Genomic DNA, 17,575 nt, shown 5'->3' with positions numbered 1-17,575 from the left:
CCTTTTGAACAAATCCTTCCTCTCAGAAGGATTGTTTACTACATAATTTGGATGTAATACATGCTTTGAAATTTTATCGTCGTGCAACCAAGGAGGCACGACAATCTTCTTCCTTGTTTGTTTTGTACGCTGGCAAACGCCACCACAACTACTCTTTCCTTTTGGCTGAGGAGTGTCATTCACTTAGGTTATGAGGAAGCTGGTAAACAGCCTCCTTAGAGGATTATGGCTCATTCTAGCCATGCGGTGTCTTCTTTGTGGGCTTTTAAGAACAAAGCTTCTATGAAACAAATCTGTAAGGTGGCTACCTAGTACTCTTTACATACCTTTTCAAAATATTATAAGTTTGATGTTTTTGCCTTGGTTGAGGCTTCTTTTGGAAGAAAGGTGCTTCAAGCTGTGTGCCTTCAGATTAGGTTCACCTGCCTTTTTTCTCTCCCTGTTCATTCTTTGTCCTCTCTAGCTTGGGTATTGGATTCTCAACAGTAATGAATGAATTCATGGACTCTCCCTGCCTTTGGAAAAAAAACAAAATTCATGCTTACCTGATTATTTTCTTTCCTGGCAGGGAGAGTCCATGGCGGCATTCTGTCCTTACTGCCGCTTTTTTTCCCTCTATTTGAAGAATTACCGATCAACCTATATTGGTGATATCTGTTGCGCTATGTACCTGCTATGTGAACGCGCACACGATGACTTCATCTACTTCTGGTTTCCTCTATTCTTAGTTATGTGCATGCCCAAAATCCTACGTTCATGGCAAGCGATCGATGCTTCCAAGATTGTATATAATAGAGCATGCACCAAATGTATTCAGTGGGAGGAAAACTGGGCATCACATCATTTGCATGTGGGAAGTACAGAGTCGGTCTATACCGCCCACATTTGAGATGCTGTGGAGGGGTTGGAGAATGGACATTAACGGTTAGGCTGTAATAATTAAAATTTCATAAATGTTAGAATTAATGTTTTTAAAAATGTAACAATGCGGTTCTAATGTAAGGATATAGAGGAGGTTAGCGTTAGCTTTTACAACGTCTGAGTTTACTGACCCTTTAATGATTTGGCTGGGGTGTTTTTGCCTACTCCTGGTGGCCAGGTGTTGTATTCCCAACAGTAATGAATACATTTAAAAAAGAATAAAAAACAGAGGCGCCACCATGGCCTAATATCGCCAGTACAGGTATAATGAGCAGAAATAAGAGAATGTGAATACTCACAAACATAAAGCACCCCACTGGTGCTAGTAGAGCAGACTGACACTTCTCAGTGGTTCAGCACACTGTATCCAAAGCGCAGAGACAGTCAGATATCCTCTGACACTCCAATGTATATGTGCCTATGGATAAAGGAAAAAGCAACACGACATGGCCCAATATCATCAAGACAGGGGGAAAAATATATCCAATTGCTTGCACTTACAAGATGGTTGGCACCTGCAGGTGCAATCTCAGCAAACTGGAGCCAAAACGTTGCCCAGTAGACTTCAAACAGCAATCCTCAACAGGAACCAGGAACAATGATATTATTTATCACAGGAGGTGATAAAACACACACAATAGTAAGTGTATAAAAGTATAAAAAGTCTTTATTAACACAGCGACGCGTTTCTCAGCCTACTCAGGGCTGTTTCATCAGGCTATAACATACATTAAAAAAACACTTGCTATTTAACAGAAATCTAAAAACAAAAAAGCTAATCTGATTGGATAATCAATTAGCAGAAACACAATTGGCAAAAGAACCACACCTAACTATAATCACCTTTGTGTGGTTGTTAGGGTAACCTTTGTAAACACATGTAGGTAAGATGATGTTTATACATATTAAACCTCCTTCAAATACAATGTATACAAAGATGTGTAAAGACATACAATACAACATAGCTTAAAAACCTACATTAAACATAACATTCTTGTATTAAGTCTATCTCAGTAGGAAATGATAAAAATAAATATATCATAGAACCATTGCTATTATCTATATAAATAATCCCAAAGTGCATCTATAGTAACTGCCTATACATTCTTGCAATTTAAATCTCTTTAATTTCTCAGTATGCTGCGAGTCTGATACTCGTAATATTAATGTTGCCACTTGCTGAGACTAACTGATTGATCTCAAATGTTAGGTAACACATTGGTGCTGACTTACGGTTTAGCGTGTGATTGTCTTGATCAGACTTTCCGTAACTGTATGATTTGATTCTAAAATAGAGCTGTAGCTCCTTTATACAAGAAAATAATGGTGCCATAGCTGTTTGGTGAACAAGATGTCTTAAATGCAGCTTTGGATATAAAAATCCGGAGCAGACTGCAAATATAAAAAAACTGCCGATCTGTCAATTGTGAAGGGGGAGTGAGCGAGGAACATCCTATCTATGATAGAGTAACGATGAGCCTATCATGAGAGGTGTGTTAAAAAGTCTGTCTACAGAATATCCAATAAGATCACAGGTTTAGACAAGCCTTTGCTGCCTGTCACATTCGATTCATTAAATGTATGTATCACGTGTTTTAATGTGAAGTGGTAGGTGAATGGTCCACACAAATGCCATGAATACATTTGTGGACTCTCCCAGCCAAGAAAGAAAATAATTTATCAGATAAGCATAAATGTTGTTTTTTCAAATAGGTATTCCTTAATATATCTGTATATATCTATACCTATATATAATGTATAATATATATATATATATATATATATATATATATATATATATATATATATATGTGTGTGTGTGTGCATTCCGGTTTGCTTGCGAGTAGTGTGTTTTTCCCCCATTATTCTTGCATTAACTTCTGTGGGGGAATATGTTAACTTGATTGCAGTATTCGAAGTTCATCTTGTTGCCTGCATTGGGTAAGTGTGCAAGCAAAAACTTTTAACTTTGTAATACGAGCGTTACCTGATGCACCCAAAAACTTCTAGCGGATTTAACATGTGAGCGATAAATAGCGCTCCACTCATAATCTAGCCTATAGTTTTTATTATAGTGTTTGGGAAAAAACGTTTGTACATTTGCACTATACTAGGGGGCTTGTGGGCTCTCAACAGCCTTTTAAAGACTGCAGCGTTTGTTGGCGGTTGCTGTTGGTCTGCTCTCCTTCAGTTTATATCAGTTTGTGTACAATTTCCTCAGACTGTGAGAATTATTTACTTTGGCTCATAAAGCATGCTGTGGGCTAATTTCCTGTCGGGTTTTAGCAAGCTTTTTACTGCACAGTAGGCGGTTGCCATTTTGAGCACAATTCAGAGATGCTAAGGAGCTGCAAAGCATGTCTCCTGACTTTTCACATTAGATTCCTTCTGGAGCTGCTGAGGGGGTTATTATACATAAGTCTGTTGGGAGTACTATCTTTTCCTCTTGTAGTATATATATATATATATATATATATATATATATATATATATATATAATGATCTGAGGTGCAAATGTATTAAAGTTAGTTTTGACTTTTAACAACACATATGATAGCAATTTATTGTGAAACATTTAACATTTTATTTCCCATTACAGTTTGTGTTGCTTTAAACTTGTGTATTTCTGCTGTTTTGTATATACTGTGTGCATATACTCCGTTATGGAGCCTTAGAATCCAGTCCCCTCTGTTCCCTTGTCAGAACCACTGGAAAAGGGTTGTACTTGACTATATTGTTACACAATTTATTTGTGCAGTTTGCAAAACTGTTCCAGTTTGTCAACCTAATCAGCTATGCAATAGTTGTGTATCTCAATGCATACAAATCACCTACAATCATTGTTCCTAATCAGAGTGTTTGCCCTGCTCCAGTTTATATTTCTCAGGTAGCTTCCACTGATTTTTTCACCTAAATTTAAGGGAAATTTAAACTCTACAATCATTGAACTTTTGGTGACAATCCCTAAACCCAGTAAGCGTAAGCACCATTGATATGGTAACGCAAGTACCTAAACCTCATGTAGAAATTCCTTAAATTCTTCAGGATTCTTTTTCTGACAGTTCTGATACTTCCTTAGAGGGGGGAGCATTCCTCAAATATTCAAATCCTGAATTAGATACAGATTGCTCTTTTAGGTTTAAAATAAAACATGTTAGTTTTTTTGCTACATGAAGTGCTCAAAACTTTGGGCCTCTCTGAAACAAAACCAACTGAGGAAAATTGTCAACCAATTAAATGTTATTTTTAAGCCTTCTTCAAAAACTCCTGAAGCTTTTCAGGTTCCTGATCTTGTCGCAGAAATTTTCACAAATGAATGCAAGAAACCTGGTTTGCCATTTGCTCCATCTTCAAGATTTAAGAAACTGTATCCTTTTTCAGAACAGACTTCAAAATTATGGGAGTCTATTTCTAAGGTTGATGGAGCTATTTCTACGTTAGCTAAATGTACCACAATCCATTTAGCGGATAGTACCTCTTTCAGAGAACCATGTGGATCATAATTTGGAGTCCTTTCTTAGGAAGCAGTTTTCTTTCATACAGGTGGTGAGAGTCCACTATCCATTACTCCTGGGAATTACCTTTCCTGACCACTAGGTGGAGGCAAAGATTCCCAAACCCCTCCCACCTTACCAGATATTAGTCTTGTCTTTGCCTCTGCTAGAGGAAGGTGAAGAATGAAGATGTGCATATGATTCTTCAGTGAGAGAGGGTCTTTCAGTCTGTGGGGGAAACGGTCCTCAACATAGAGTACAGTGTTTGTCAGTGGGATGTATATGTAGTATGGTTAGTAGCTCTCTTTTTCACCACATGGGAAATTTTGTCACAGACCTTCCATAGTGGACGCAGGGACTTGTCTTTTGCCTCCTCTTATTGATCTACAATATACTCCTATTCCATTATCCCTGCTGATATGTTTCAGTACTGGTTTGGCTTTCTACTGGTTGTTTACTAGTAGAGGAGTGTCTGTTGGTATCTTCGGATTTCATTAGTCTGAAAATTGTTTTCCCTTCTTTGTCTTAATTTAAAAACATCTTTACAGAGTTTTCTTCATAATGGGGATGACGTTAGAGCCTTGAAGTACTATGTTAATGCTACTAAGGATTTTAAACAAACTTCTAGATTGTTTGTACTTTTTTCAGGTTCTAGAGGAGGGCAGAAAGCTTCTGTAGTTGTTTTTTTTTTTTTTTGTTGGGCTTCCTAATTGATGCTTTTTATTCAAAAAGCTTACTTGGAGGGGGGACAGTCTCCACTAAAATGGACTATGGCCCATTCTACCAGGTCTGTGGATACTTCCTGGGCTTTCAAGAATGAGGCATTTATTGATAAAATTTGCAAAGTGGCTACTTGGTCTTTTTTTGCATAGTTTTCTTAAATTCTACCATTTTTATGTTTTTGCTTCTTCTGAGGCAGCCTTTGGTAGGAAAGTCCTTCAGGCAGTGGTACCAGCTTAATATTTTTTGCCTATAGGCAATTTTTTTGCGTGTTGAAGGCTCTGTTTTTCTGAAAAAAAAGTTTTTTCTATCCTGCTCTTTTTCATTACTAGTGGGGGGGGGGGGTTTCGGTAAAGGTATTTATTTTTGGCACATTTTTTTTTTTTTTCCTTTCTACTATTTTTTGGGTTCTTAATTTATTTTCCTAACTTTTTTTTTTGATTGGTTATACGTCAGACTAGCTTCTGGTAAGGTGGGAGGTTTTTTTTTTAGAACTCTTGGAGTTTGGAAATCTTTGCCTCCTCCTAGTGGTAAGGAAAGGTAATTCCCAGGAGTAATCACAGACTCTCACCACAATGAAAAATAATATATTTATCAGTTATGCATAAATTGTTTCCTTAAACAGGACTCCTATTTAAGTCAGTTGTGGCAATAACATGCATTGCTGGTGTCACCACATTATGGTGTGACTCCTTATCACAAATGGTTTCCAAACAGGTATCTGAAAAAGATTTGAAAAATTGTTTTAGAACATTGAAAATATCTAACTCCTTCATTTGTGATGCAGATATGGACATTATCGAAATTAACGTAAAGAACATTTCTTTTGTGATTCTAACGGGAAGAGCATTATGGCTGGGATCTTGGTCTGCTGACATGGTCTCCAAGAACAGGTGGATCAATCTTTCTTTTCAAGGAAAGGTTTTGTTCGGTTCTGGTTTGGACATTATTTCAATAGTTACTAGAGGAAGAAGAGCGTTTCTACCTTAGGATAAAAAGTCAAGAGGAAAAAGCAGACTAGGAAAATGTTTTCGCAACTTTAATTCCTCTAGGGATCAGAAGTAGTATTCTTCCCAAAAAACATAATCTTCCAAACCTTACTGAAAACCAGGTTCATCCTGATCTAGGGTTAAGCAGAACAAGAAATCAAATACCAATTTCAAATCTGCATGAAGGTGTGGCCCCCAATCCAGAATCTGTTCTGGTAGACTCAGTAGAAATGCACTCGCAGACTAAAGCTTCAGCATGCTTGTTCACTTTTTCAGGATTCTACTTACCCATTAGTGGCCCAGTGCATGGAAGTAGTGGAACTAAAGGTGGCCTCGGAAATTTTTCATTTAGATTATGTTTCGAATTCCTCAGTAAAACAATCTCTTTCCTGGTGGATAGACAACCCTTCTTTAGTCATTGGGGCTTCATTGCTTCATCTTTCTTGAGCTTTAGTCACCACAGACGCCAGTCTTTCAGGATGGGGTGCGGTCTGGAAAGCTCAGAGAGTGCAAGTAATTTGGTCTCCTCAGAAGGTGAGTTTACCTATAAACGTCTTGGAACTTTGGGTGGTTCTTCTAGCTCTTCAGTCATGGCCTCTCCTAAAAAAAGGAAAAGTATATCCGTTTTCAGTCAGACAATGTCACAGCTGTGGCATATGTAAATCTTCATGTAAAAACTCTCAACCATTTGGCTATGCAGTGGGTCTCTGAGATTGGGCAGAACAGAATCAATGTATTCTGTTAGTGATTTACTTTCCAGGAGTTAAACATTTGGAGGCAGACTATCTCAGTAGCCAATCTCTACATCCGAAGGAGTAGTCCCTCAATCTCCCAGAAATAGACCTGATGGCCTCTCACTTATACCACAAACTTGTAGCTTATTGTGCCAGGTCCAGGGATCCCAAAGTTCAGATGGATTGATGCCTTAGTGAGTCTGTGGAACTTTCATCTGACATACCTATTTCCTCCATTTGTTTTTCTCCCAAGGATAATATCTTGAATCAATCAGGAGTCTGTCTCAGTCATTCTGATAGCCCCAGTTATGCAGATTTATTTTAAATGTCCAGTTATCCCTGGCTTCTTCCTTAACGTCAAGACCTATTGTCACAGGGTCCTCTATTCTATCGAGATCTCAAATCTCTATATTTGCTGGCATGGAGACTGAACGCTTTATTTTAAAGCATAGAGGTTTTTGAATGCTGTTATTAATGCTCTTTATAGGCCAGAAAGCTGGTAATTAAAAAAATATATACCGCAATATATGGAAGATATACTTTGATTGGTGTACTAACTTAGGTTTTTGCTGGCATTCATTCAAGATCCCTAGAATCCTTCAATCCTTGCAAGATGGTTTATATAAGGGTCTATCTGCTAGTTCTTTGAAGAGTCAAATTTTCGGCTCCATCTGTTCTGTTTCACAAAAAGATAGCCACACTTCCTGATATATTCAGAATTTTGTTCAGGCCTTAGTAATAATTAGACCTGTTGTTAAACTTATTTCTTCTCCATGGAATTTAAATCTATATCTCTCTGTTCTGCAAGCCCCCCCTTTGAGCCTATGCATACTATAGATATTTAGTCCCTGTCCTGGAAGGTCCTTTTCTCCTAGCAATATCAGCTAGGAGATTTTCAGAGCTATCAGCCTTATTATGTAAATCTCATTTCCTTATTTTTGACAAGGACAAAGCTGTACTTTGTATTAAATAAATTTTTTTTCCTCAAGTTGATTCTTCTGACATTAAAAACCAAGAAATTGTTGTTCATTCTTTGCGTCTTGATCCTTCCAATTTCAAGGAGCGGCTTCTCCATAACCTAGATGTGTTAAGGGTCTTAAAGTTTTCTCTTCAGGCTACTAAGGTTTTCAGACAGAGCACAAGCTTATTTGTGCATCATTCTGGTCCGCGTAAAGGTCAAAAAGCTACAGCAGTGGCTTTGTCTTCTTGGCTAAAACAGGCGATTCACAAACCATACTTGGTGTCAGGAAGTAAGTGTCCTAATCATATCGCAGCTCATTTCACTAGATAAGTTGCTACTTCGAAGGCTTTCAAAAATAAAGATTTATTGAAACAGATTTGCAAAGCTGCAACATGGTCTTCCCTACATACTTTTACAAAATTTTACTGTATTGCTGTTTTTGCTTCTTCAGAAGTGAGTTTTGGCTGGATAGTTCATCAGGCCACAGTGTCTGGCAAATAGCACTGCCTTCTTGTCCCAAACTTTCCTTGTTGTGTGCTCTACAGCTTGGTTATTAAATCCCACACATCAAGGCTTGTTGACTCTCCCATTGACATGAAGGAAAAATTATTTATGCTTACCTAATTAAATTCTTTTCTTTCAGGATAGTGAGATTCCACGACACCCCACCCAGTCTTTTTTTTTTTTTTTGCATTTCTATATATACCCTGCTTTGTCTTTTCTATCTATCTGTTTCATTTCTTCTGCTCAACTATATGTTAAACTGAGTAGTACATGGAGGTGGGAGGGCTTAAAAGCTCTTGCTGTTTGGGTTTCTTTGACTCCTAAGTGGCAGGAATTCAATGCTGCACGTCAAGGCTTGTGAATATTTTTTTTAATATGTTGTCCTCTTGCTATTTTTTTGTGTGTGTGTGTTACAAAAAAAATAAATATATATATATATATATATATATATATATATATATATATATTTAAAAAAAAAAAAAAAACTTTTGCTCTTTCCCCTCTTTTGCTCTCTCTTACCCTCTCTTTAGCTCTTTCCCATCTTTTTTGCTCTCTCCCCCACTTTCTCCTTCCCCTCTTTCTCGCGTATGCGACCGCCCCCGCCCGCTCACGTCGGCCACGCCCACTTCTGCCCTTCCCCCTCTCTCTTCCCCCTCTCTTCCCCCTCTCTCCCCCCTCTCTCTTCCCCCTCTCTCTTCCCCTCTTTTTCTCTCTTATTTTCCCTCTCCCTCTCTCTTTTGCTCTCTCTCTCTCCCCCTCATTCTTCCCTCTCTTTTGCTCTTTCCCCTCTCTTTTGCTCTTTCCCCTCTCTTTTGCTCTTTCCCCTCTCTTTTGCTCTTTCCCCTCTCTTTTGCTCTTTCCCCTCTCTTTTGCTCTTTCCCCTCTCTTTTGCTCTTTCACCTCTCTTTTGCTCTTTCCCCTCTCTTTTGCTCTTTCCCCTCTCTTTTGCTCTTTCCCCTCTCTTTTGCTCTTTCCCCTCTCTTTTGCTCTTTCCCCTCTCTTTTGCTCTCTCTTACCCTCTCTTTTGCTCTTTCCCCTCTCTTTTGCTCTCTCTTACCCTCTCTTTAGCTCTTTCCCATCTTTTTTGCTCTCTCCCCCACTTTCCATCTCCTTCCCCTCTCTTTCTCGCGCATGCGACCGCCCCCGCCCGCTCACGTCGGCCACGTCCACTTCCGCCCACCACCACCGTGCCGCAGCAGATCAGGTAGACTCTAAGGCCAGGTGTGTTTGTCCTCGTGCTGTCTCTACTGCGCATGACAGCTTCGGACAAACACATTTGGCCTTTTATATTATAGGATGTATTAATTTATATTTTATCTTTAATATTGTCTGTTGCCTGATATCATACTTTAGCCTGTTGACCCTCCTATTATATCTCTATTTGTATCTGTCCTAATTATCCTAGGTTTGTTAGGTAACCTTTAAAAATGAGCTTGTATGATTGTATGTTAGGCCCTGTCAGCTATCCTCTTGTTATAACGCCCTTCAAAGAAGAAAAAAGGTTAGTGGAGTTAAACCATTAAAAAATATTAACCATATTTTTGTTTTTTAAGGTTTATTAAAGCGTATAAGAAGTTTGCCACTCCGCTTGAGAGGTAAGGTTCAATCAAAAATTGCTGTCTATAGACTATCCACATACCAAAATATGATAAAATCCAGAGTATAATTTTGTATTAAAATGTATTTTATTTTTTTCTTATAGACTAGAGTGCATTGCTCGTGATGCAGAACTCTTAGAGAAATCTGTTGCTGATCTTAAGAGATTGGGTGATCTCCTGCATTCCAGCTGCTCATTAGCCATGCAGGAGTATGAAGATCAGCTTAAAGAAAATCCCAATGATGGTAAATAAGTTACTTAGAGGTTACACTGGAGGTTTGGTTTAATCATAGAAAAGTGCCTGCTCTAGAGATCCTAGAATGCATTATGTGGAATGCAGAATTGTGACACTCCTACATGTTGCACAGTGGTTGGTTAATATGTGCAGAAACTTTGTATCGTCTCGAATTAGCCACAGCAAAGGAAATAAAATAAACAGCATTAAAGATACTTTTCAGGGTTTGTGTCCTGATCTTGAAGAACGATGCCTAATTCTTTCATAAGAAGTTTCACAAGCCATCACATGTGGAATTAAACTCCAGTCCACTGGGAGGAGGTAAAAGCACAAAACATACCAGAGCTTTTAAGCCCCTGTACAACTTTGCCAGTTATTTGTCTCCAGCATAGAGTGAGGTGAATTCAGAAGTACTGATCTACACATTGTTGAGAGTGGGACAGAGGGGAAGATGAGTTTCAGCCAGGCAGTGACATGTATGCACAATGCACCTTCATAGCTCACAGGCTATCAGTATGGACATGTACACATGCTTCACATAGTCTGGGGACATATACACATACAACAAACATATTTTACTTCAGTTTTGGGCACATTTGGACACTTGTACAAAAATTTAAATGTATGTACTCTCCTAAATTTGGTAGTTTTGGGACTTTACCTTTTTGGTGCTGGGTTAGCATGCATTTTTCCCTTCATGCTTCTTTTTTAGTCTTAGTGCATTAGCCATTTTGTGAACTTTTTCAGCAGACTCTAGGACAATTTGAGGAGCTAAAAACAAATATATCTTACGGTTTATGAGTTTTAAATGTTTTTCTCTTGTAAGGTGTATCCAGTCCACGGATTCATCCATTACTTGTGGGATATTCTCCTTCCCAACAGGAAGCTGCAAGAGGATCACCCACAGCAGAGCTGTCTATATAGCTCCTCCCCTAACTGCCACCTCCCAGTCATTCTCTTGCAGCTCTCAACAAAGGAAGCAGCTAGAGAGATGTGGTGCATTAATGTAGTTTAACTTCAATCAAAAGTTTATTTTCAAATGGTACCGGAGTTGTACTATTTTAGCCTCAGGCAGAAAGTTGAAGAAGAGTCTGCCTGTGGTCTTTGATGATCTTAGCAGGTTGTAACTAAGATCCATTGCTGTTCTCACACATAACTGAAGAGATGGGTAACTTCAGCTGGGGGAATAGCGTGCAGGGTCTCCTGCTCTGAGGTATGTGCAGTTTTACATTTTTCTAGAGAAATGATAAGCTAGAAAATGCTGACAATACCGGATTTTTTTAAGGTAAGCCTGATTACAGTGATTTAATAACGACTGGTATCATGCTTGCTGTAAAGGGTAATATTTTTATTATTTACTCACATTACTGAATAGATATAACGTTTGCTTGAGGTGTATAAACGTTTATTTCATATTGGTGATAAAACTTTATTCTGGGGCCCAGTTTTTCCACATGGCTGACTAGATTTTGCCTAGGGATAGTTTTTTAAGGCCCTCTCACTGTGAGTACAGGTTGGGAGGGGCCTATTTTCCATTAGTTTTTGCAGCTTGAGACATCCAGCTTCCCTGAAGAAATCCCCTGAACATATAGGACTTCTCTAAGGGGTTTTTGTGCCTTCCAAAGTTGTTGTATGGGCAGGTAGGGCCACAGTAGAGCTGTGGCAGTTTGTTGTGACTGTTTAAAAACGTTTATATCGTTTTCTCCAACATAGGTGTGTCCGGTCCACGGCGTCATCCTTACTTGTGGGATATTCTCCTCCCCAACAGGAAATGGCAAAGAGCCCAGCAAAGCTGGTCACATGATCCCTCCTAGGCTCCGCCTTCCCCAGTCATTCTCTTTGCCGTTGTACAGGCAACATCTCCACGGAGATGGCTTAGAGTTTTTTAGTGTTTAACTGTAGTTTTTATTATTCAATCAAGAGTTTGTTATTTTAAAATAGTGCTGGTATGTACTATTTACTCTGAAACAGAAAAGAGATGAAGATTTCTGTTTGTAAGAGGAAAATGATTTTAGCAACCGTTACTAAAATCGATGGCTGTTCCACACAGGACTGTTGAGAGGAATTAACTTCAGTTGGGGGAACAGTGAGCAGACTTTTGCTGCTTGAGGTATGACACATTCTAACAAGACGATGTAATGCTGGAAGCTGTCATTTTCCCTATGGGATCCGGTAAGCCATTTTTATTACAGAAAGAAAAAAAGGGCTTCACAAGGGCTTTTAAGACTGTAGACATTTTCTGGGCTAAATCGATTTATATATAAGCATATTTTATACTCCATAGCCTTGAGGAATTATTTTAATCTTGGGAATTATGTAAGATAACCGGCAGGCACTGTATTGGACACCTTATTCTCTAGGGGCTTTCCCTAATCATAGGCAGAGTCTCATTTTCGCGCCTCTATTGCGCACTTGTTTTTGGGAAGCATGACATGCAGATGCATGTGTGAGGAGCTCTGATACATAGAAAAGACTTTCTGAAGGCGTCATTTGGTATCGTATTCCCCTTTGGGCTTGGTTGGGTCTCAGCAAAGCAGATACCAGGGACTGTAAAGGGGTTAAATATAAAAACGGCTCCGGTTCCGTTATTTTAAGGGTTAAAGCTTCCAAATTTGTGCAATACTTTTAAGGCTTTAAGACACTGTGGTGAAATTTTGGTGAATTTTGAACAATTCCTTCATACTTTTTCACAATTGCAGTAATAAAGTGTGTTCAGTTTAAAATTTAAAGTGACAGTAACGGTTTATTTTAAAACGTTTTTTGTACTTTGTTATCAAGTTTATGCCTGTTTAACATGTCTGAACTACCAGATAGACTGTGTTCTGAATGTGGGGAAGCCAAGGTTCCTTCTCATTTAAATAGATGTGATTTATGTGACACAAAATTTAGAGAAAATGATGCCCAAGATGATTCCTCAAGTGAGGGGAGTAAGCATGGTACTGCATCATCCCCTCCTTCGTCTACACCAGTCTTGCCCACACAGGAGGCCCCTAGTACATCTAGTGCGCCAATACTCCTTACTATGCAACAATTAACGGCTGTAATGGATAATTCTATCAAAAACATTTTAGCCAAAATGCCCACTTATCAGCGAAAGCGCGACTGCTCTGTTTTAGAAAATACTGAAGAGCATGAGGACGCTGATGATATTGGTTCTGAAGTGCCCCTACACCAGTCTGAGGGGGCCAGGGAGGTTTTGTCTGAGGGAGAAATTTCAGATTCAGGGAAAATTTCTCAACATGCTGAACCTGATGTGATTACATTTAAATTTAAATTGGAACATCTCCGCGCTCTGCTTAAGGAGGTGTTATCTACTCTGGATGATTGTGAGAATTTGGTCATTCCAGAGAAACTATGTAAAATGGACAAGTTCCTAGAGGTCCCGGGGCCCCCCGAAGCTTTTCCTATACCCAAGCGGGTGGCGGACATTGTAAATAAAGAATGGGAAAGGCCCGGTATACCTTTCGTCCCTCCCCCCATATTTAAAAAATTGTTTCCTATGGTCGACCCCAGAAAGGACTTATGGCAGACAGTCCCCAAGGTCGAGGGGGCGGTTTCTACTCTGAACAAACGCACCACTATACCTATAGAAGATAGTTGTGCTTTCAAAGATCCTATGGATAAAAAATTAGAAGGTTTGCTTAAAAAGATGTTTGTTCAGCAAGGTTACCTTCTACAACCAATTTCATGCATTGTTCCTGTCACTACAGCAGCGTGTTTCTGGTTCGATGAACTAGAAAAGGCGCTCAATAATAATTCTTCTTCTTATGAGGAGATTATGGACAGAATTCATGCTCTCAAATTGGCTAATTCTTTCACCCTAGAAGCCACTTTGCAATTGGCTAGGTTAGCGGCGAAAAATTCTGGTTTCGCTATTGTGGCGCGCAGAGCGCTTTGGCTAAAATCTTGGTCAGCGGATGCGTCTTCCAAGAACAAATTGCTTAACATTCCTTTCAAGGGGAAAACGCTGTTTGGCCCTGACTTGAAAGAGATTATCTCTGATATCACTGGGGGCAAGGGCCACGCCCTTCCTCAGGATAGGTCTTTCAAGGCCAAAAATAAACCTAATTTTCGTCCCTTTCGCAGAAACGGACCAGCCCCAAGTGCTACGTCCTCTAAGCAAGAGGGTAATACTTCTCAAGCCAAGCCAGCCTGGAGACCAATGCAAGGCTGGAACAAAGGAAAGCAGGCCAAGAAACCTGCCACTACTACCAAGACAGCATGAGATGTTGGCCCCCGATCCGGGACCGGATCTGGTGGGGGGCAGACTCTCTCTCTTCGCTCAGGCTTGGGCAAGAGATGTTCTGGATCCTTGGGCACTAGAAATAGTCTCCCAAGGTTATCTTCTGGAATTCAAGGGGCCTCCCCCAAGGGGGAGGTTCCACAGGTCTCAATTGTCTTCAGACCACATAAAAAAACAGGCATTCTTACATTGTGTAGAAGACCTGTTAAAAATGGGAGTGATTCATCCTGTTCCATTAGGAGAACAAGGGATGGGGTTCTACTCCAATCTGTTCGTAGTTCCCAAAAAAGAGGGAACATTCAGACCAATCTTAGATCTCAAGATCCTAAACAAGTTTCTCAAGGTTCCATCGTTCAAAATGGAAACCATTCGAACAATTCTTCCTTCCATCCAGGAAGGTCAATTCATGACCACGGTGGATTTAAAGGATGCGTATCTACATATTCCTATCCACAAGGAACATCATCGGTTCCTAAGGTTCGCATTCCTGGACAAGCATTACCAGTTTGTGGCACTTCCGTTCGGATTAGCCACTGCTCCAAGAATTTTCACAAAGGTACTAGGGTCCCTTCTAGCGGTGCTAAGACCAAGGGGCATTGCAGTAGTACCTTACTTGGACGACATTCTGATTCAAGCGTCGTCCCTTCCTCAAGCAAAGGCTCACACGGACATTGTCCTGGCCTTTCTCAGATCTCACGGGTGGAAAGTGAACGTAGAAAAAAGTTCTCTATCTCCGTCAACAAGGGTTCCCTTCTTGGGAACAATAATAGACTCCTTAGAAATGAGGATTTTTCTGACAGACGCCAGAAAATCAAATCTTCTAAACTCTTGTCAAATACTTCATTCTGTTCCTCTTCCTTCCATAGCTCAGTGCATGGAAGTAATAGGTTTGATGGTAGCGGCAATGGACATAGTTCCTTTTGCGCGAATTCATCTAAGACCATTACAACTGTGCATGCTCAGTCAGTGGAATGGGGACTATACAGACTTGTCTCCGACGATACAAGTAGATCAGAGGTCCAGAGATTCACTCCGTTGGTGGCTGTCCCTGGACAACCTGTCACAGGGGATGAGCTTCCGCAGACCAGAGTGGGTCATTGTCACGACCGACGCCAGTCTGGTGGCTGGGGCGCGGTCTGGGGATCCCTGAAAGCTCAGGGTCTTTGGTCTCGGGAAGAATCTCTTCTCCCGATAAATATTCTGGAACTGAGAGCGATATTCAATGCTCTCAAGGCTTGGCCTCAGCTAGCAAAGGCCAAGTTCATACGGTTTCAATCAGACAACATGACGACTGTTGCGTACATCAACCATCAGGGGGGAACAAGGAGTTCCCTGGCGATGGAAGAAGTGACCAAAATCATTCAATGGGCGGAGACTCACTCCTGCCACTTGTCTGCAATCCACATCCCAGGAGTGGAAAATTGGGAAGCGGATTTTCTGAGTCGTCAGACATTTCATCCGGGGGAGTGGGAACTCCATCCGGACATCTTTGCCCAAATTACTCAATTGGGGGGCATTCCAGACATGGATCTGATGGCCTCTCGTCAGAACTTCAAGGTTCCTTGCTACGGGTCCAGATCCAGGGATCCCAAGGCGACTCTAGAAGATGCACTAGTAGCAACTTGGACCTTCAAACTAGCTTATGTATTCCCGCCGTTTCCTCTCATCCCCAGGCTGGTAGCCAGGATCAATCAGGAGAGGGCATCGGTGATCTTGATAGCTCCTGCGTGGCCACGCAGGACTTGGTATGCAGACCTGGTGAATATGTCATCGGCTCCACCATGGAAGCTACCTTTGAGACGAGACCTTCTTGTTCAAGGTCCGTTCGAACATCCGAATCTGGTCTCACTCCAACTGACTGCTTGGAGATTGAACGCTTGATCTTATCAAAGCAAGGGTTCTCAGATTCTGTCATTGATACTCTTGTTCAGGCCAGAAAGCCTGTAACTAGAAGAATTTACCACAAAATATGGAAAAAATATATCTGTTGGTGTGAATCTAAAGGATTCCCTTGGGACAAGGTAAAAATTCCTAAGATTCTATCCTTTCTTCATGAAGGTTTGGAAAATGGATTATCTGCAAGTTCCTTGAAGGGACAGATTTCTGCCTTGTCTGTGTTACTTCACAAAAAGCTGGCAGCTGTGCCAGATGTTCAAGCCTTTGTTCAGGCTCTGGTTAGAATCAAGCCTGTTTACAAACCTTTGACTCCTCCTTGGAGTCTCAATTTAGTTCTTTCAGTTCTTCAGGGGGTTCCGTTTGAACCCTTACATTCCGTTGATATTAAGTTATTATCTTGGAAAGTTTTCAAAGAAGGAACGTTTGTTGCACAATTTGGATGTTGTTCGTGCTCTAAAGTTCTATTTAGATGCTACAAAGGATTTTAGACAAACATCTTCCTTGTTTGTTGTTTATTCTGGTAAAAGGAGAGGTCAAAAAGCAACTTCTACCTCTCTCTCTTTTTGGATTAAAAGCATCATCAGATTGGCTTCCGAGACTGCCGGACGGCAGCCTCCTGAAAGAATCACAGCTCATTCCACTAGGGCTGTGGCTTCCACATGGGCCTTCAAGAACGAGGCTTCTGTTGATCAGATATGTAAGGCAGCGACTTGGTCTTCACTGCACACTTTTACTAAATTTTACAAGTTTGATACTTTTGCTTCTTCTGAGGCTATTTTTGGGAGAAAGGTTTTGCAAGCCGTGGTGCCTTCCATCTAGGTGACCTGATTTGCTCCCTCCCTTCATCCGTGTCCTAAAGCTTTGGTATTGGTTCCCACAAGTAAGGATGACGCCATGGACCGGACACACCTATGTTGGAGAAAACAGAATTTATGTTTACCTGATAAATTACTTTCTCCAACGGTGTGTCCGGTCCACGGCCCGCCCTGGTTTTTTTAATCAGGTCTGATAATTTATTTTCTTTAACTACAGTCACCACGGTATCATATGGTTTCTCCTATGCAAATATTCCTCCTTTACGTCGGTCGAATGACTGGGGAAGGCGGAGCCTAGGAGGGATCATGTGACCAGCTTTGCTGGGCTCTTTGCCATTTCCTGTTGGGGAGGAGAATATCCCACAAGTAAGGATGACGCCGTGGACCGGACACACCGTTGGAGAAAGTAATTTATCAGGTAAACATAAATTCTGTTTTTTTGATCCGGTTTTGATACTAAGGGGTT

The 17,575-nt window shown here is 40.5% G+C and overlaps 1 protein-coding gene across 4 annotated transcripts in view; it reads left to right on the top strand.

Moving 5' to 3' along the window:
• CHD2 (chromodomain helicase DNA binding protein 2) overlaps window positions 1-17,575 on the top strand; it is a 1,035,232-nt gene that overhangs the window by 726,781 nt on the left and 290,876 nt on the right. For all 4 annotated transcript variants that reach the window (XM_053717628.1, XM_053717629.1, XM_053717630.1 and 1 more), the window contains 2 exons: window positions 9,877-9,918; window positions 10,026-10,165. In XM_053717628.1, coding sequence (XP_053573603.1) covers window positions 9,877-9,918; window positions 10,026-10,165 — 182 coding nt within the window. The remainder of the gene's footprint in view (window positions 1-9,876; window positions 9,919-10,025; window positions 10,166-17,575) is intronic.

The sequence above is a fragment of the Bombina bombina genome, chromosome 6, assembly GCF_027579735.1.
Source record: "Bombina bombina isolate aBomBom1 chromosome 6, aBomBom1.pri, whole genome shotgun sequence".
NCBI lineage: Eukaryota > Metazoa > Chordata > Amphibia > Anura > Bombinatoridae > Bombina > Bombina bombina.
Note: the sequence above shows the minus strand (reverse complement) of the source record. Positions and strands in the feature narration are given on the sequence as shown.